The sequence below is a fragment of the Pleuronectes platessa genome, chromosome 13, assembly GCF_947347685.1.
Source record: "Pleuronectes platessa chromosome 13, fPlePla1.1, whole genome shotgun sequence".
NCBI lineage: Eukaryota > Metazoa > Chordata > Actinopteri > Pleuronectiformes > Pleuronectidae > Pleuronectes > Pleuronectes platessa.
In genome coordinates this window covers 8,079,815-8,101,142 of record NC_070638.1, presented here as the reverse complement: position 1 = coordinate 8,101,142, position 21,328 = coordinate 8,079,815, and the positions used below count along the sequence as shown (strand labels likewise).

Below are 21,328 nucleotides of genomic sequence, written 5' to 3'. Positions count from 1 at the left end.
TAAATTCCGCACGATGCTCGATGATAGCAGGGATGGACGGCCAGTTATTCAACTGAACAGATCTTATTATTGCAATCTGTGGCAAATGTCAAATAGCGCACGCAGCGTAACTGAGCAGACGTAATGCATCATATAGCACGTCAACTGCGATCACCGCTGTTTACGTGCTCCCCCCGGAAAAGATGCGAGACCTTTGACAGGAAAAAGCCAAAGAGCGAGAATGAGAGTTTGATTTTAATTCAAATCAATGTTTTTTTTTTTTTCTTCCTTTCATGTGTGCATGTACAAATATATAGCAATAACACCATGATACATCATTTACAGAGACATTAACTTCCTTTTCACAAATTAAAAAATGCACTTCCTTTCGTTTTGTAAGGCAACATGGGTGGTTCAACCAAGAGTTCTCCATAGGATCAGCAGGTCAACTGTTCAGTTCCAAGTTTCCAAATCTGACATCACTCTGCATCGAATACATTGGATCATGTACAATAAACAATGTAGAAAAGAACATGTAATAACAAGAAGTTGGTTTACAAAGTGCAGTGGCTACAATAGAAATATGCAGACGATAGAAACTCTGGATGTTGGTAAACGTGGTTTCGTCTCTTTGGTGAGTTTTAAATAAATGATCTTATTCACTTGATTATGTATAAAATCTTTCACAACTATTTTTGTATTGGTTTTTTTGTGGGTTGATGATGGCCATGGAGGGTTATAGTTGCATGAAACAAAATAAAATATACACATTCAAATCACACGATCAACATTTACCATCAGTATTGAGCAGCACGGTATGGTAAATAAAATGTACAAAATACAAATTTGAAGACTACGTTGTAAAACAAAAACCTGACGAAGTCTGAATGTCCTGTACAACACCTAAAAATACATTTCCACAGATGGCACAGAAGTTCTGTGTGCTTTAGTTCACTTTATTTCTTTCATCTAGACTCTGCAGAACTGTAGCTCCAGCTGAAATTAACACCGTTTCACTTAAAAATATATAAATAGTTAAATAAGAAACAAGTTAATAAATACAAAACAAACAGGAAAGTCAATTTAAAAAAAAAAAATCTGTATTTTGGGGAAATCTTCTTATGTACATTCTTGCCAAGAGTTGGATGCACGATTCGGTGAAAGTCTACGTGAACCTGCTCTAGTTTCAGTTTCAGCAGCGGAAACAGTCAACCACAGAAACATCAGCATCAAGCTTCATTCATCAGGTGCTTTTTAATCACTGATAGAATATTCCCTCCGTCTTCTTGCAGGTTTGTTTGTGTGTCCCTGCACACATGGTCGTTCACTGTCTGTTTGAGCAGCCTGCAGCAGATGTGAGAGTTGACATGTTGCTCTGACCGGGTCAAATGTTTAGGGGAAGCAATCGGTGCTCACTTCATCAGGCTCCTCTCTGCGGCTTACAGCTGCGACGCTGATTATGAGAAAGCTGCACGGATCTCATATGGCTAAAGGATTTTTTAATCTGCTTCCACCGTGCCCGCGCGATAAATCCATGTATTGCACATAACACACACAGTATACATTACATAAATTGCTTTAAACTGAATCTCATCTTTACTCGTCCGGAGGGGAGCTTTAATTTGGGGCTGTCCACCAACCACCATCCTGGAGGGAATTCCAACACACAATGTTTAATGCTCTTTATATTGATTCCCTCCTTCTCTGAGGGGAAATGGGAAATATGCAACAAGGGGGGGAAATAAAGGCAGAAACAAATATCTGGAACAAGAGTTTAGCTTGTGAATATCTTATAACTTATAAAAAAATAATGTTTAAAACAACATGATATGAGATGTCAAAATCGACATTGTATGAAAGAACAGACTTGAAAGAGAGGCCTCCTCTGAGGAAACATTATAGAGGCTCCGTTAAAATAGCATCTTTGTATAAAATAAGTGTACAACTGAACAAGTGTTAACTTGTTCAGATTGTGTTGAGGTGAACAATTATTCACTTCACACTTTTCTTACTCTGCAGAGAGCAGTGGCTCTTTCAAACCCTTCGCCCTTTATTCTCTATAGTTTTTTATTATTATATTTAATTCAGGTGATTCACATCCTTCCCCAAAGCTCCTTCTCCGGCTGTCAGAAGCAGCTGTTGGTGCCGAGGAGCAGTTCATTCAAAGAGCATTTTTGCATTTTTGATGTTGGTCGCACTTAATACAAATAGATGTTCTGGCGACGCTGTGAATGCATACTAGTCAAACTCGGTCCCTCAGCGTAAAACAATGGACCCAAGTGCCTGCAAGTGTAAGAAGTATCCTGCTGCAAATCCTGCAGGATTATCCTGCTCCTCTAATGACCACCAGGCAGTAAGATGATAATAAGGGACAGATGACACTTAAATCTAGTGAGTAACAGGGAAATGTACAAGTCCACTTTGTTTTATGTGCAGTTTAAGTGTGATTTTTGATGCTATTCATTTTCCTCCACACACCAAGAAATGAAATATCCCGGAGCTCCATTGACATTGGACACACTCCGGCTCACATCAGCCTGTTCTATTAATCACTCCCTTGTGTTGATGAGTGAGTAAGTTCCTTGGAGGCTGAGGAGGAGATTAGCGGATGTGTTTGTCACCCCTGGTCACACGGCTGTGGTCTGTTTGATGCTGTGGAAGCTGATCCTGGTCGGAGACGTGGGGATGGACATGGCTCGTGCCACTCGCACTCGGAGAGCGTGGTTGTCCTGCCAACGGTGCCACCTCTTCCTTACCGCTGAACGCACCTGAAACGTCGAGGGTACAAAGTGGTGATTGTGCGCAGGGCAATAACACAACTGTGAGGATTTAGCCCTCGTCAATTTGATAGTTAGGCAGAAAAGACTGGGCAAAAACTAGAAAACATATATTTCAGTGAAACTTGATGGAATAATGGGACGATAAGGAACTTTCTTAGAAGACAATTAGATAAAATTATTTAAAATAAAATGTTATTCGATTGAATATGATCCATAACCAGGATTCATGTTTTCCTAGCATAACGACACGAAGCTCTTAAAAACTCACAAACTACACAAATATGATGTGGGAACTAGTTTAATTAATTTGTATATTTTTATTACATTAAGAGAGAATCAGACTAGGCGGCATTTTGAAGCACACCCAAGGAAAGTCCCTAACTCTACATCAGCGGTGAGTCAAAAGAACCAAGAGGTCCTTTAAAAAGATAAAAATCCACAGAGTCACTTTAGCCAATCGACATCTTGAACTTGCTTTACATAATTGTACGAGAGTACTGACTCCAATTCGTCCCAGCTCCTCATCCAATGAACAGCCTCTCCACCCATGGGTTTCAGTTAGTAGGCGGCTGGGAGAGAGCTTCCTCACAATTACCAACAAATAATGTGTAATGACGGCTGTAATGACTCTCAGTCCAGCCATTAACTCTTGTTTTAAATGGATTAAAATGGCTCAAGCTCAATAAAGTGTTTTGTAGGAAGCTCAACAAGGTGCTCTAACTTTCATTGATGAAGCATAAAGGATTTAACTCGTCTCTTCTTCTTCTTTCACTTGAAAGCTTTCTCATCCAATCATTTGAATTTTGAAAATTGTAACTACAGGAGGTTAATTAGAAAGAAAAACAGAACTAATCAGATACATTAGTTGTGATTTTATTAAGATCGTACATCAAGAAACACATTTCACAGTGTGGTGAAAAACTCACCTCTCCGTTAAGAAAGCAGTAGAACACAGACACGAAGAACCCCTGCAGAACAGGACACATTAGAGTCAGTAGTCGAATGCAGCTTTGTGTAATGGCATCGTAATTAGGTCGAGGAGGATTCACGGTAAATGATCTGCAATCATACAGTGGTTGTCTAGTCTTTCGGTTAAACAAAGAGATTTCAAATGTATTTCTCAACAACCCGTTCACACACGTTCATTCACACGGCCTGAGGAGCAGTTAGGGGCTGCGGCGTCTTGCTCAAGGACACTTGGACCCACTCAGCAGGAGCCAGCAAACCTCCTGATCACTGGACGACTCCTCTACATCCTTCGAGCCACGTAGGGAAATAGATTCATGCTTTTCCTAATCTCATCATGCAATAGTTGTCGACTGAAGAGAAACTTTTTGAAATCCCCTTTCTCCTCTTTCCTCCTACTCGGTCTTAGATTAAAGCAGAGAAGATAGAACGATTTTTAAAAAACAGCACAGGGAGCAGGGATCATGCCCACGTGGCCCCGGTTAATCCCGACGGCTGAGAGCTCGGAACAGGAGGCAGGAGGGTTGGTTCTGTGTAAGCAGAGCCTGGATGCTCGTTCACATCATCTTCCCACAAGTAGGCTCAGGGCCTGAAATGTCATCCTGAAAGAAGTGATACAACTAGGCGATAGGATGGAATCAGTATGATTCACACACACACACACACACACACACACACACACACACCGTTCACTTTACAGACAGTCTGTCTGTGTGGGTGTGTGTGTGTGTGTGTGTGTGTGTGCAAGGTTTTCTGGGCCAGCGTCACATTGTACCATTATCCCCATCCTCACCTGAAAGGACTGTAGAAAGGAGTTGAAATAGATGAAAACGATCTGTGAGATGTCATCCTCCCCCGGATTCACAAAGAACAGCATGTAGGTGATGCCCAGCAGAGGAAGCAGGACCAGTGTTGCTTTCACAGCTTTTCTGTGAAGACAAGGATACAGCTGCATCTATAAAAATGACTAATGTGAGAGTGTGGAGTTTTTAGAAAAACGCATGATCCTGCGTCAAGAGTCGGTAAGAAAACACACACCCACCACCAGCACTGTGATTCTCTTTTAGTTTGCAATGTGGGAAGCACTTTCTATTTAAGATCTACATGTAACTGTTGGTTTCATAAATACGAAATTAAATCATTTACTCAGGCTATGAAGGGGACAACTGGTCAAAATGTGTAGAAATTCCCTGAAGACAGACTCGAGATAGGTTCATGAGACCAAAAACCTGGTTTTGTGAGGTCCCAGTGACCTCGACCTTTGACCTAGCATATATTTATCAGTTCATCCTTGAGTTCAACTGAACACTTGAACCAAGTTGGAAAGGTTTCTTTGGAGATGTCCATGAGAGAAGTGTTCACAAGGCAAAACATCAAATGCTTTGAAAGAATCTAATTAATTTATCCTCCAGTCCAACAGAAATGGGACGAACAATAAAAGTGGAAACGTATACAGCCCCCATGCAGCCAAACACTATTTCTTCCTAACAGACCCACATGTTGTAGTCAAAAATGTTAACTAGACACAAATTGTTGGATTCAATGGATTTTGGCTCGAATTAGCAGCAGGTTGAAGTGTCCATTGAAGGGTTGTTATCAGAATGAAGAGCTGATTAAAGAAGCAGTGACATGCTGAAGGAGGATAAACACAAACCAAAGGGATTTTTCATAACCTGCAAACTCAAGTTGTTAATATTCTGTAAAAATACTTTTTTTTTTCCAGATGATTTGACTTTTGAATTAAAAAATGACAGAGAATTCCATCTTCCTTTCGCTATTTCACTCCCTGGTAAAACCAACAGAGTATTTTTGAAGGAGCCACCATGCTTCAGTTTGAAGTAAACAGTTTATGGTCCAATCCTCCACTCACTTAATTAAATCTGCTTCACTGACATCAGCATATCTGTCACAACAAGCATGAATGCAGCTCCAGCCTGGAGATCCTGAGGTGAAGCAGCCTGAGCAGTAACAGTAAACACACCATTATCCCCAAATAATCCCGAAAGGAGACAAACACAGTTGACGCAGCAAAAAAATAAAAATCAAAAACACAACTTAAGCGGTCAGAAGAGCAACCTGACAACATGAAATGGGACTCGACTCTCTCGCAATATATCTCTGCCCATTACTCACTCGTCAAGTCCTTTCAGACACATGAGAGCTTTTCACGCCTCTCACTCGTTTCACCTCGACCTAAGTAAAGTGGCGTCTCGCAGTGTGACTAACTTCAGCTCAATTTGTTTGTCTAGACTTCATTTTGTGGTTCAAAATGCTCTTTAGTTTCTGCCTCTGGCTCTTTTAGACAGATAAATGATACACAATACATAAAATGTCACTTTTGAGTTTCAACTCACAAGCACTTTCTGTGACATTGGGAGTGTTTTGGGGAGACATAAGGAATCTACTGCTGAAAAAACAAATGTGTCAAACCAGATTTTGACCCATAATCGTCTTGAATTACCCATTTTTCAGTGAAACACAGGGGTTCTCATAAGAGTTCCTGTTCTCCTATTTGGAGTTTGCATGTCCCCCACATGTCTGCGTCGGTTTACTCCAGCTTCCTCCAAAACACATGCAGATTGCTGGTTATGTTAAATTGAGACAAAAACTCCTTTTCTACTCGTCCAAAATCCCCACAAACACCCGCTAACATCTGGCTTTTATCTTCGTTGGATTCAATCTATGTTCACTCAATGTTATTGGCTCTGATCGGTAGTGATGGAAACATGACATCCGGGCGAACACACTAATGTGGCCAGAGAGCGAGGTGAGAGAGCGGCTCAGTGCTCAATGCGTACCTGACATCTAACATGACGCACCGGGGGGAAAGAGCCTGAAAGGAAAACTCGACTGGTCATGGTAATGGAGTCAATCGCCATATTTTACCAGGTTTACCTGCTTTTGAAAAACCTGCATACACAGGATATACATAATTGTGGTGTAGAAGAGGTATAAGTTGTCTGTAGGTGTCAAAGGTTGTTTGTCAGCCATGTAATAGGCTGGTGACCTGATAGACCCCGCCTCTTGCCAAATGTCAGCCTGGGCTGCAGCGAACCCCAGTACCCTCAAAGTACAGTATAAGATTGGTAGATACAGATGGATGGATGAATGAAACACATCAAAATATATTCTATGGTGTTACTGTGATTTACTGTTCATTTACCCACAATAACTGCAATTACAGCCAAAATGTAGCAAAGAAAAAAGCCGTAAAATCTATAATAGATCTCTAGTATTAACGTGTGCCGCAGTGATTTGATTTTCTTGTTATTAATATCAGATCTTTTGATCCTCAAATGTCCGAGATTTGTTTGAAATTAAGTCATCAAAATCATTTTCTTATCTGTGCAGTTTCACGTGCAGGACCAACTCACCTGTATTGGATCGTCTCAGACGTAGTGGAAGCTCGTAGTTTGGTCATGAGAATTCTCACTATGTTGAAGAGGAAAACAAAATTTATCTGGGGAGAAAAAAGACAATAAACAGACTTTATAAATCAAACAAAGGAAATTAAATAAGCAGTGTTTCCTCATTGAATGTTGATGAGGAGAAGAAGGGTGTGCTAGTCAAAGAGGAGCACAGACGGGGTCACCGCACTCCGACATGCTCCATTAGTAATCACATTTGTGTGAATACAATCTGTAATATTCAGGTTTCATACGTGTGAAGCTGCTTTAAAGATTAATTCCACTTTTCAAGGATCTGGTTGCAGGATAGAAATTACTTCCATTATAAAACCATTTTCATCTCAGGCTTCATTTTCTTTTCCATCAGTATACTCCTACAAACACTAATGAATGGGATGTTTGTGTTGTGTTATACGAATGAATGGTTCTCATAAATAATGCAGAAATAACGGGGTGATACAGGGAAAACGCTTCCTGCTTTGTTACTTACCATAAGAACAAGAATAACTGGTCCCTGATAAATATAATCCATATATTTTCCAGGTTCTTTACCAAACCAACATCTGTCAACAGGAGAGGAAAGAATCATTAAAGCATCTGATTAAGGACACTTCAGGAAAATGTCCGGGGAACTTATTTGAATACATACTGTTCGTTTTCGTAGTACAACTTTCCGATGGCCCAGGCTACTATTATAGGAAAGGGAATACCTGTAAAGTAAAGAAGATTAATGTAAGCCAGGAGCAACATTTAATTAGTGTCACAGTTCATTACAGACACAACTATTAATCCTCTGCCTGACTTGCATAAACTACATCAGTCTGATAAATAGGCCTGATTGAGATCCATTGATCATTCCCTGGGAAATCAGTTTAAATGTTGAGCAACGCCTTGACAAATGATAAAAGAAACAGCTCCTAATGAAACTAATACATTTATTTGCTGAATAATATATTAACCCACAGTTAAAAACATTTAGTTAAATAACAACAAACACCTTTAGGCTGCTGCACACAGCAAATTGCTTTTTTGCTCTCGAACACTTGCATCAATTGGACCCTCGTTTGTATTATTATGGCTGATGTCTCTACCCTCAGAGTTTACATTAATTCTATCAACTGTTGCTGATTCGTTGGCAGCGCGTTCAGATGCAAGTTAAACAGGCATAGTGCTTTTGGAATGACTGGCTGCTTCACCCCAGAGCACTCAGGACGGCAGTTCAAGGAAAAACCTTTCAAACAAGCCGTCGCTGCTTGACTTTGCACCTCACCAGCGTGCTGACAAGCTAATTGAGCAAAGCATCTTCCAGCCAGAGCATACAAATCAGAGAGGGAGGCCGAGAGCTGCGTGTCCAGATACTTCCACGCTTTGTGTCCAAAGGGTTTCTGCCAAAAAGGTGAAACACTCAGGGAAAAGACCTTTAATGGAGATGAAAGAATACAGGTCCATCTCATTCTGACCCCAGATAACATCTGGCCTCTCATAGGAGATTCAAGCTGACCTGCGCTTTACTAATGAATTCTGGTTAACACTATCAAAACAAGAACAAATACAATCTCTTTACTGGCTTCTGGTTCCCTGAAGGCAGCAGCTATTCAAATATGGAGTAATACGATTTATATTGAAGATTCTAAATATTTATTTGCATATATTTATATGTCTGTAAGTGTAGTATATGCCTTGTATCTACTGTACCCGAGTCAGCTTCTTATTGTATTCGACATATTGCATTTTAAATAGAGTTATAATATCATGTTATCATGTTATACAATTATAATATTCTTTTATCTAATTCTTCCAGACGTATGAATACCCCCCTGGCAAAACATAACATTTTATCTTTTGTTACGGATGAATTACAATATTACTTTCACAGATTAGTGACAGTGTCATAGAGTAGTAGATGGGCATTAATCGCGGAGAATTAAAATACTATTTTTCAAGGAACCATGTTCATTAAAAATACACTGAACAGGTTATGAAGTGCAGAGGAGGTAATACCATCCTGATAAGAGTTAGTTACATTTTAGTAATATGTCATTCAATGAAGATTAATATGTCTGACATTTCCTTCTGTTTATTTCTATTCATAACCATGTCATCCAACTGTCATTACTGATAATACGTGATCCGTGATCTATTCATATTTCATTCTCTTGTTCATAACACTCCGCTGAGTCATTTAAGTAAAGTCTCTGTCTCAGAGAGACAAGGAATCATGGTTCCATGAGCATGTTTCTGCCTCAACATCAAATATTCTGACACTGGTTTTTGACAATCTCCAATTTAACACTGAGCCTTCTCAGAGCGCTCAGTGTTAACATGGTGTTCTGACGTGGTCATGACAGAACATCTGCTTCAGGAAAATCACTGGTCAAGTCAAGGGCCAAATAAAAAGATAGTTCCCAGTCGTCAGTGCTGTTCCGCTCCACTTCACCCGCTGACCAGCCGCCAATTAGGAGCTTTCACTCTGAGCGGGGCAGAAGGGTCAGATAAGACTATGGTCCAGTTGTTTTACAACCAAGTTTTTCTTTTTAAGAACTCAGCAAAAAAGTACAGGATGGAACAAATATAAAAAACTAATTAAATGAAAGATTTGACATATTTTTTAGTATCAAATATAAATGTTGGAATCTCTGTGAGTCTGTCTCCTGCTCTCTGGCTTTCCTTCAACTTGTTTGACAAACACTCAACCGATTGACTTCAAATATTGAAGGAGGACCCAAGAGAGTTGCAGTGTGTGAATTCTATTTTACTGCATTGGTTTCACCTGTTTGTAATTAATAAAATGAAGCGGAGATTAATCTACCCACTTTCTGTGAAGACTTTTCTTAACCTTCTTCACTTGAGGATGTGTAGAGCAAGAGTTTTTTTAATCGGTGAAGTAAAATGTAATTTAAAAAATGTAATGTGTTTTTGCCGTATCTACCATAGCATCCATGATATTAATAATATAACAGTGGCGACAGGGAAATTAGATGAGGACTCGATTTCTTAAGATTTCTCATTATCGTATTAATGAGGGGGGGAAAAAAATCATGTTTTGACTGCACTGCAATAATGTGGCGAAATGTACGTAGGATCCATAATTAATAAATATGAAGAATGAGCAGAATTTGATGAAATCTTGAGATCGGTTTTGTGAACATGTCGGATATTTAATTATCTCAATGCTCCTCCTCAGCCTCCTCGCTGTGAACTGCTTTTCCGAGACGTTGCCGTTAGCGCTGTCACAGAAGCTGCTGACGAGAGAAGCTCCAACTGAGACCAGGACTCAAACCCATGTGACGCTGTGTTCACACGGCCAAAGGATGTTTTCTAATTTCAGCGTTTATTTAATACGACAATTTAGTTGTTTCAGTGTTTTTCGCCTTCTGGCTACATCCGGAACAAATCACCACCATCATGCATTGACGCCAGCTTCATGCAACCATGTCCTCTCCGAACCTGCATTTGTTGTTGGACTTTCTCTACGTAGGAACTATATCTTTTACCTCTGTGGGGTTTTGTTTCGTCATTTAGTTCAGATAGCTCAACACGTGATGGAAGCTAGCTGCAGATCATTGGCCTGTATTAGTGCTTCATAAAATTCACGGCTTCTCCGCCTCTGAAAGCTATTGTTTTTTTAGCCGGCAATAAAAAAAATCGGCCTTTATGGCAGCTAATCACCTGATGCAGACATAAAGAGGAAAGAAGCGGCTCTGCTTGTACATCAGAATGCAGTAGAGAGATTAGATTATATCTAATAAAATGTCTATTCTGCTGCAAACTATTACCAACAAGTATGGTGGTTGGTCTTCTGAGATTCACCCGCCGAATGGATAATCGACTTAGAACTGGCTCTAGGTAGGTGCTCATGTATGTAATATCAAAAAAACCGACCCATCTTTGAATGGACCTCATCGTGAGACTGTTTTATCTCTTGTTCCCAGGCTGGGCATTAACTTGCACCCGGAGTGTCGGTGAGAGCAATGCACCGTCAGCGTGTACATACTCACACCAGCCGATGAAGAGGAAGACCCACTTCCTGAGCTTATCGGTCGAATAAGTCATTACGATGGCTGTGTGGAGGTAACAGCCTTCAACAAACATCCAAAAAAAGTTGGTCACCACAAAGTAGTTGTATATTGTCGTTATTAACCGACACCAGGGCTGAAAGAGAGAAACAGAAGGACAAGATGCAAAGTCTTTAAACGGAAACGGACACTTTTCCTCATGTGATTCTATCAAGACATTAATAACTTTCTGCACTCTTAAGTTATAATGCATTACAGGGGACACGTGTGCCGTTACCTCATTGCTCTCATGAATATTGTGATCTATCAACTGAAGCAGAAACCACATAACATTCCTCAGGATGAAGGTGGTGATCAAATTCCAGTGGATGATGTTTCGAAGACATCGAATGCTCCTGAGCCACGAGACAAACGGAAGAGATGTTAGATTATCATGATTTCATATACCACACCGATTTTTTTCATGTTTTTAAGATGCAAGAAGGAGTAATGTTTTATTGCTTATGCTGCTATTTGCACATGTAAAAATCTTGTCAATATGTCACAGACCAAATAGTACCATTCACTCTTGTTGGTTAATGGTCGTTAGCGGCATTCATGATCAATACAGAAATGAACATCCCTTTCTGAAAAACTGTCGTAACAATGTTTTTGTATTTCTGAGTTGCCTCACGACCGGGAGGTTGGAGGTACCTCACCTCTGCTCTAATGGGTTATTAAAACATGAATAATTTAATTTTGCAGGCTTTAAAGAGAGTTTTAGTTTGGACGATGTTAAAAAATCTTTTCCAGTATTTATATCCTGAGGCAAATAAACATCCTCAGGTGAAACGTAACGTAGCTATTGATTCTGCCATGAAATCTTAAGAGACTTAAATATGGAACAAAATATTGACTACTTCGGTCTAAAATCCAAAGAAATCAATATTTGCTTTCAGAAGCCCGCATGGATCAAACCCTATTGAACAGCACAGCTGCGGCCATTTGATTCTTGGTATATGTCAGTGTGTGTTAGTGTGTGTATGTGTGTGTGTGAGTGAATGTGATTAGAAGTGTTGTGAAATACACATTATGCTTTTTCTAAACCTCAGCTGAGCCGCACTGCAGGCATCTATTCATTTGACATAAGCAAGTTAATGATAAGCAGTGCAAGGCTTCTGCAGGACACAGTTAGAGATGCACTATTTCTGTACTCGCCTTAAGCACAAGAAGAGAATGAAGGCCACGACTAGAGCTCCCACGGAGATACAGTGGCCAAGGTAGTTGATGATCAGCGCCACTTTATAATGCATCGGATATTTCCTCTGGAAAGACGAGATGGGACTCACTTATTTGATGCACAGACGGATAACAGGGCAAAGAAAAAGAGCTGAGTAACATGGACACATAGAAAGAGCCAGAGTAATGGCTACAGTATCGACCTGTCCAGGCGTGTTTCAAAACACAATGCAGTCACAGCCGATTGGTTGTCTCCGTGAGTCCCATTAGTGTCGACTGTGACGGGCGTCTCCCGGGGGTGATAGGCAGATTGTGCAGAGAATAAAGCAGAGAGCAGGATTGCTCCTGTGTCGCCACACTCACCTTCTCCTCCAAAATAGGCTCACAATTGGAGTAATTGCTCTTCAACGCCCACGTCCCATTATCCATGCACTCCCTGTAAGCACTTCCTGCAAGAAAGTGATCAAACTGTAATCATGGCATCGTTGCAAACACTGTTAGCATTGAACAATACTTGTTGAAATGTATCAATGGACACTTTCACCGATTTGTTTGTCTGCAGACAGCAGACACCTCGGTGCTGGTGCCAAACCTGTTTGTTGTGGCAAGGTTAGAGAGGCATTTGCCAAGAGGGGGGCGCTACACAACATCCTTCCAATTTCCTCTGAGCTCAGTTCAAAGTTGAGCACCACTATCTTTCTGACTCTTACACAGAACACCACTTTAGCAGTACAACAGTTTATTTGGTGAGGGGGAAAGCAAATCCTCTAACTCTGTCAGTTTATTTGCATATCTCTTTAGAAGCCCCGCTTTCCATAATCAACTTCCAAACGTTTCATTTGGCTTTTCCTCACGGTGCATTGACTGGGCGCTTTATCTCAGCAGCCCTGAGAAACCGGAGAAAGATTTGGGGCAGACACAGAGCAGCAATAAATCTATTTTCTATTAGAACCTGCCACTCACAGGGATCAATTAAACCACTCTGCTGCCAGGATACACATCAGGTATGTGGTTTTATTATTGTGCAGGAAAACTCTCGTTGATTAGGCTCCTGTCAGATTAGTTTCTTCAAAACCAACATAAATATAACAAACCCAAAGTCATCTTTTATATTTTATTCAAACCAAACAATAATTTTCACAGGTCGAGGGCTCTGATGTGAATAACTCAGCTCCAAATGAACAAATGTCAGATCCCTGTCGCCTCAGTGGATGTGATGAGTTAACCCCAACATTATTTGATAAGGATGCTTTTACCTTGTATCTAATGATCCAAACTCGTGTGAGTAAATATTGATACTATATATAATTTTATACAATAATATTTTCTTTTGCACACTGTCTACATATTCTTACACTCATAGTATATTATATTATCTATTGTATAGTCGAATACTTATATTTATACGTCTACTATATATCATATCATATTATATCATACTCTTTGTATATAATATTTATACATGTGTACATGTTATTATTATTATATTTACTATTATTATATATACTGTTGCTGCCATTATTACTATATACTGCTATTATACTGGTAGAATTACTATCATATATAAATATATAAATTATGTTATATTATATACTACTATATATACTGTACTATTTGTATATACTGTCTAACAATAACATTACCATCATATCATCAGTACTATTACCATCACCTTGCCACTGCACCTTATCTACCTATTTATCTTGTGTTCCTGTTTTTTTTATTCTTTCTACCTCAATATTTTTTATTTTATTCTATTGTATTGTATTTTATTGTATTCAAATATACCTGCTGCTATGACGACTTAATTTCCCTTCGGGGATGAATAAAGTTATCTATCTATCTAAATTAACTATAATATACATGAACAGATAAATGTGTTTAGAACTTATACAAGTCAAATGATTAACTATTCATATTGGTATCAGCCTCCAAAAAATCCATATCGGTCAGGCTCTAACAAACATGCCCGATCCAACCCTTTGTCCTAATCTGCCCTGATATTGAATGTGATTTATTTTGTCCATCATTCAAAGTTTTATTCAACAGTTTGAGTAATTAAACAAAAGACAAAGGGAGAAAACATGTCCCCCAAGGCAGAGGTAGCTCAAACGATGTGTGGAAAAGGAAAACACACTAATACTGATGTTGACCCATTGTAGATTTAGACAAATCTCACATGGAGCGTCATCTTCATACTCCCCCGTCCTGATGTGTAGATTCTTGTAAACCACAGTGAGGAAACCACCTCAGAAACAGTGACCTAAAGGCCACAGCATCCTTTGCGTTTGAATTAATGTCACACAATGTGACATTTGTGTTAAAAGAATGTGTGGCAGCTAGAAGAAGAAGTAGCAACACAAACAGAACCTTTGCCAACGAGCTCACATTAGCCTTTTCATTTGACTTCAGGCATTTATTTGGTAACGATTTGTGTTGTGTTAAAGAGGGAAAAACCCGGTTCTCTGCCATTTGATTTAGAGCTAAGTAGCCCAGAACAGAGTGGTAAATCAAAGTGAGTCAAACCACTCCAGCGCTTGAATGATGGTTTTCCCACGAGATGCAGTAAAACAGTCAGTTTCGATATGCTCTGAAAACACACACCGCTCGGAGTTTGACTGTTGTTGTTCAGCGAAGGGACTGAGTGGTATGAACATTAACTCACAAATAAACTAGAGGTTGTATTGAAAAAGAAGTAATGACTTTTCAAAGCTCCCTCTGCTGTTGTATCGAGCTCCTCTCACAATACTGGATCTATATTTGATATAAGTCCAGTACAATACAACACACACTACCACTGATTCCAGTGGTCTTTTACACAATAATGGGCTGAAAGGGAGTTGTGTGTTCTCGTTGTACTCTATTCACACTGTGATGATGTTAAAAGCCATTGATATTCATAGCCTCTTGGGTTGCCAGGTTTTGGATAAAGGCTGGATTGTCAAGTGTTGGATTGTTGTGGCTCTTCAGGAAAACCCTGCAATTTTACCTTTTGACCTTTGAACTTCTGGCTTTATGAATAATATATTAACATTCGTATCTGCAGGCTTGACGGTTTTACAGAAAGACTTGAAATCAGCAGTTATTAATGTGCTATTACAAAAAACAGAGGGTAAACATCAGGCAAAATCCAGGAGGTAACCAACCCGGTGGGCTCCAGTTAAAATGATCCTTATAAGAAAATGGGAACTTCAATTATCTCCCTATGTTTCTATGCCTCCACCAGCCAATGCAGTTGGAAGCCTTCCAGTTTTCTCTCTCTAGTTTGATCAATCACGTTCGAGTCAGCCTTGGCATACTGAAATGCAACTTTTAAATTAATGTGCCCTCATATGGAAATAACGTCTAGACCCAAAACACTGCACAGAAAGTTTATCCGGTTGTATTTCGTATGGGGTAACATTTGACCTGTGTGGACTTGGACTGTGGACATTGCACGGCGAAGGGAAGACGCAGACTGGGCCTGTATATCTGCCGTCTAAACCGGAAACTCCAAATTAACATGGATTGCCCACCGGACGTTAATTTGTCGTCAGACGTTGAGATTACCTCCTGACTCTCTGATTATCCTTGTTTGCTTTTGTCTGCTGAGACTGATGAAGGTGGATTGTTTATTGGCATCTCTTAATTGTGCAATTGAATCCTCCCAATTCAGAGCTCTGACAAAAGTATAATTATTTCTTCCTCATCTCAAAGCGAGTATTATGAATTAATCTGAGCAGATAATCATAATAAGAAGCCATTTTATATCATTCAAACTGTTTTGGGGGAATCAAACTGAGAGTCAGCACGACAGCATCTAGAGGATATCGATGTCACGTCAAATCAACAGCAACTGAAATTCCTCCAGTCAGGTTAGTTTGCAGCATCTCTCAACCCAGCGAGTCGGGAACCCACTGTTCTCTGCCAGAACGAGGCTCAAGGCTTCAAGCAACCCACTAATTTGCAACACAGCTATATTTGCAAAGAAAACCATGACAACTATGATAAAGTGAGATAATGAGATAATATCACAGCAGCAGCACAAGGTGTTTTCCTGATAAAATTCTCGCCCTCCAGGCAAATATCACGCTGGGTTTGTGAACCAAGCGGCGATGGTGCAGAAATAGAGGAAGGGGAGCAGGTTGTGAGGTTTGTCCCTGTAAGCGATTCCACTGAGGCAGGACTAATTCAAGGCACTGGTGCAGGAAGAGCATATTTCCCTCTAACCATCTGTGCATTACGCATGATAAAGCGATTCTCTAAACTTTTTTCTCTCCCTTATGGTTTGCGTTAAAGTCATTCTGTTAAAATAAAAATCCCTTAATGAATCTGTCGAGTTTGGGAACGGGAGAGGGTGTTGATAACGCTGTGAGCAAACCCGACACTGATGACACTCGGTTGGTGTGAAGGCGGAGGGAAGAATCGGCGCGATATCCAACTGGTACACCCCACATCCGCGGTGCCACCTCCTCCACCGGCCACCCTGCCAACTTCTCTGCTTTTCTTGGACGCATGCAAGCAAACACCAAAGGAATGTTCGAGGAGAGGAGACTGGAAGCATGTTTGTTGATGTAAATGAGGAAAAAGCGTTGCTGAAAAGTTACATAACGTGGATGTGTGTGGTCTGGTTCAATCAGGGGGCATAGAAAAAAACACAAATTCAATTATTAATTGTGAAAGGAATTAGAAATTCACATTCCCAATTATGCTGAAAGACTAAACCAAACAGTGTGTGACTCCTATGCCTCCGAGCTTGACCTGTTTCTTTGAGCCGATGGTTGCTGTGCGCCGAACCGTGGCCTCTACAACAATGCCACAGGAATATTACAGTACAGCATTTTTCACTTAAAGCTCGTGTAAGCCTGCCTGCCTTTCTCTGGTGTTTGATCGCCCTGTGCTCCAGCCGGGCATCTGTCTCTCCAGGCCTGTGTTGCTTTTGTCCGACAGGAGATTGTTTTTTCTGATTGACTGAGCTCCGACTAAGGATGTGACACGAGTGCTGCCTCTCACGGTCGCCCCCCCCAAATTAGTCAGATGTTCCAGTTGTTGTGAAACAGACACTAAATCTGGGACCTTCTGTTAGGATGAGTTGAGAGACACAATAAAATCGAAACAGCTCATGCGAGTTGAACACCTGAGCCCGTTTGAGCAGCGTTTCCTTCTAGCCACATGGAATTTAATTTGAGCATCTGACGGAGGAATGTAGGCCATTCCATAACAGCATGGGAATCTCTAATCAATTCAGTTTGACATTTCATTTAGGTGGCGGGAACTGGAGCAATTAGCAGTTAATCATGAAGACGTTCGGTGAGGAGGAGAGCTTTCGTGTCCTCGCCTCAAAGATTTTGATTAACAGCCATAATATTGTTACCTACCAATGTAGACTTAACTCCACAATCTATATGAGACAATGTCACAATGCTATTTGCTCATATAGAAGCCAATGCGCTAGACTACCCACAATCCTAAGGTGTAGTAGCAACATCTCTGATCGGTGAAGCTTGATTTTGACCCTGGAAATGTTTACCACAACCGCGAAAATCATGGTGGCAACAACCAGTACCGATTGGACAGTTCAGCGTTACTACACTAGGTAACTTTACTGGGCGATATTTAAAACACTCAGTACAAACACACACAATATACAATATAATGGAACACTTTAACCACAAGGTCAATTTTAAGAAGAGGCTGAATGGAACTCGTTAAAAAGGGTATGTATGTGATGTTGTGTAATGTACACTTTATGTATGCATACGTTTTCCAATTACTTTTTGGCTATGACTCCGGTTTTTGTTATGGTCAGAATTCATCTGCTGGCTGGTCGCCCTGGCTCAGGCTTAAAATTATTTGTATAAAGGTTTTATGAAACGTCAATAGAGAAAACAAAGGATTCTTTGGTAACTGCAGAGAACTTATGGTCTAGTTGTGCATCAGAGCATTTACTGATGAGTGAAACACAAGTAGTGCTTCAAACGCATGATTCTCCTGAAGATCCCACTGGGAGGAGCTTGTTGTCCTGAAGGAAGCACCAGGCCACAAATGGTCTTCATGACAACAGGCATCACGTTGAAGGCCCTGAGACTCAAGAGACTCGCCTGTCATGCTTCAGGGACCGGCTGCATCCAGCCACAGACGAGTGATGCCACATAGCCTGAGTCTCTCTGAAGAAATGCTAATAAAATAGTGATACACACATATGATCCAGATAACATCTGATTTGACATTAATGTGATTGAATTCAAGAAGATTGAATGAGCAAAGGAATACAAGGAACCCGGTAGGATGAAGTGTGTTGTGTTGCAGTTTCTGAAAAGTAATATATTGATTGAGGACATTGATTTAAACAGACACAACAGAGAAGTGCCTCAGTGCAGCGTTCAGGCACTAGGACATCTGATGACCTCCTGGAACCTGGCATCTCGTCTGACCCGAGGTTTAAATTGCACTTTGTTGAGGAATCAAGCTTTTTTCTGAGCAGGAGGTCCTTCTGTTGGCACACAGCATTATCCTGATAAGAGCATCCGATGCAGCACAAAGCACAGAACCTGAGGGGCCGTCCAAAACAGGAAGAAAACTTCACGTAGCCTTTTCAGAGTTTCTACTGCGTCAAACAAGGAAGAACCCATTCAATTTTGGAGCAGATCCAGATAAAGACTCTCTGAGCCCCAATCCAATTAAGTCTCACCTTCATAACTGCACAGTAAAAAAACAGAGGAAAGATATTTCTACCAGATAGGAGACTACAGACAATTCAGAGTCCGCTATGCTCTTCTCCACCACTGTGCGAGCTGGGATTTTCCCACTGAAGCATTGAATCTTTGACGTTTGTCTGGAGCTTTGTGGGGTTATGTTCGTCCTTTCCAATTGTCATGATGGTTCATATAATTTGTCAAGCTGGCTTCTCATCTCCAAGATATTGCTTTTTGCTTTTTTGTGCGTCACCGACCGCCCCTGCCCTTTTGGTCTAAGATGCAAAAGTGTCCTTTTCAAAAGGGCAAAACTTATTTTTCCCTTATTTGCTCACATGTTTCTTCAATTTATTCTTTGCCTGCTGAAGAGAATAGCCTTAGAGATATTTGGAAAAAACAAAGCACCACACACTTGTGACAGATTTATGTAGAATTAGATGACACATGAAAGCAGGAAGGAGGAACTCAAACTGGTCTTTATCTGAAGAGAAGCTAAAACACGTTCTCCCGTTTCCAAAAATGACATATTCATGTCACCGATGACCTGTGGTTCACATCATAAAATGTTAGTCTCAAGTGGATCTAACCAGTCAACACTAACTCGCCGTTTCTAAGGCCTTGATTGACCCAAGTGTGATCAAACACAACATGGCAGCTGAACCACTTTACAAAAAATGCACTGTCCTTGTCACATTTACTCAGTTGGTGCTGATCCTTTTCAAAGGAAAACACAGTCCCCGGCTTTCGGGTATTATCATTGCACTCCCAAAAGTGTTTTAAGCACCTTCTGTTACGATGGCAACATGACTCTAAAGCTTGCAGCTGCTACATTTCCAGGAACACAGTGTGAATTCGACTCCTGGCTTCAGTAACTGATCGATAACAAGCACTTTATTCCTTTAAATATGTGAAACATTATCTACTAGCCTGACCTGTCTCATTTTAAAAAGGGATGTCAACAACTTCTCTGGAATTATCTCAAATATATTTTGAATTGATAAAGATTTCACAAACAGAAAAGGTCGGGAGCCAGTGCACCATGTTATTTATTGCAACTAGAAAAATACAACTATATTCATACAGTTTCTCCGGAGGAAGAGCAACTACACAGCCATTTCAGCAAGAAAAGTGGTAAAGCGTTTGGGTTATAAGGTTATAATACTCTACTTCATTTCAAACATCAGGCTCTGTCTGTCCAGTCATTAACAAACTGAGCAAGCAAAGAAGAAAAGGAGCTAGAAGAAGGGGGGCAGCTAACAGCTCAATCAAACACACGTCCTTCTCGGACTGTTTCAGGTGTTTGAAAAGACGTATGACCACTAGAACACCACGAGTCCGACCAGCAGGTCATTAATCTCTGTGTATTGAGCGAGAGTGAACTGTGAGATAAACCAGAATAACCTAAATACCTTATGAAATAGCGATCCAAGGGAGATCTGAAATTCCCTTTTCTCTCATACAAATTACAGGGTCGCTCGACAATAAAGGTTAATGACTGACGGCTTTGTTACAGGGGTCAGAGATGACATGCAATGACGGTTGTATCTGCAGCATTTCAATTGGGGGTTTGAAGAAGTAATCACATGAGATCTGTAATTTATTCCGTTTTGTGTTCTACTTAGGTGCAGCCTCACTGTCTGTCGGCTCTTGGTCTTTTTAACCTCTTTAGACTTTTTCCTCCTCTCGTCAGAATGCCAGGATTCAGTGAACGTCTGACCAAATTGCGATCTCTCAGAAAGCATAAATTTGTTGATCTTATTTCTTCTCGGAGGATGTGTGATTATTGACACTCTTGCTTCTTGTCAATGGGTTAAAACGTGTTCCACAAATTTTTACCATAAGGCCGCAGATGAGCTTGCTTTTGACGACGTGGTTGCATCATGGCGGCCTCGCGTATTCTGCGACTTCATTGTTTGCAATATACAAGTGAACTGTAGGGGCAGTATTTACAGATTGTGAATCTGGAGGATCTAAACAGTCCTGTGGTGCACCCTCTAGTGGAATACTTCAGTATCACATGTGGTACACGCATAGTTCACGTAAGTAAGTGAACGATTACACTCATAATGCATCTGGTTGTCTTTTATTACATGTGGCTCTATCTGTATCTTGAGTAAAAGATCAATAAAAGTAATATAAAACTACTTTGTTGCCCCTGTGGATTCACACACTGAAGGAAGGGAGGTTTTATATTTTCTGAAGGACTCAGAATAAACCACCTGTCAGTGCGACTGCTGGTGACCTGATCAGGGAGCGCCGCCGCTCCACTGGGCTGCAGAAGCTATTTC

The 21,328-nt window shown here is 40.5% G+C and overlaps 1 protein-coding gene across 1 annotated transcript in view; it reads right to left on the bottom strand.

Moving 5' to 3' along the window:
• Positions 1 to 2,606: 2,606 nt before the first annotated feature.
• Positions 2,607 to 21,328, bottom strand: part of LOC128454785 (corticotropin-releasing factor receptor 2) — a 31,298-nt gene continuing 12,576 nt past the window's right edge. Inside the window, exons 3-12 of the mRNA XM_053438325.1 lie at positions 12,730 to 12,815; positions 12,346 to 12,452; positions 11,426 to 11,543; positions 11,131 to 11,284; positions 7,782 to 7,842; positions 7,623 to 7,695; positions 7,100 to 7,185; positions 4,519 to 4,654; positions 3,686 to 3,727; positions 2,607 to 2,747 (exon numbers count right to left, since the gene is read on the bottom strand). Coding sequence (XP_053294300.1) covers positions 2,607 to 2,747; positions 3,686 to 3,727; positions 4,519 to 4,654; positions 7,100 to 7,185; positions 7,623 to 7,695; positions 7,782 to 7,842; positions 11,131 to 11,284; positions 11,426 to 11,543; positions 12,346 to 12,452; positions 12,730 to 12,815 — 1,004 coding nt within the window. The remainder of the gene's footprint in view (positions 2,748 to 3,685; positions 3,728 to 4,518; positions 4,655 to 7,099; positions 7,186 to 7,622; positions 7,696 to 7,781; positions 7,843 to 11,130; positions 11,285 to 11,425; positions 11,544 to 12,345; positions 12,453 to 12,729; positions 12,816 to 21,328) is intronic.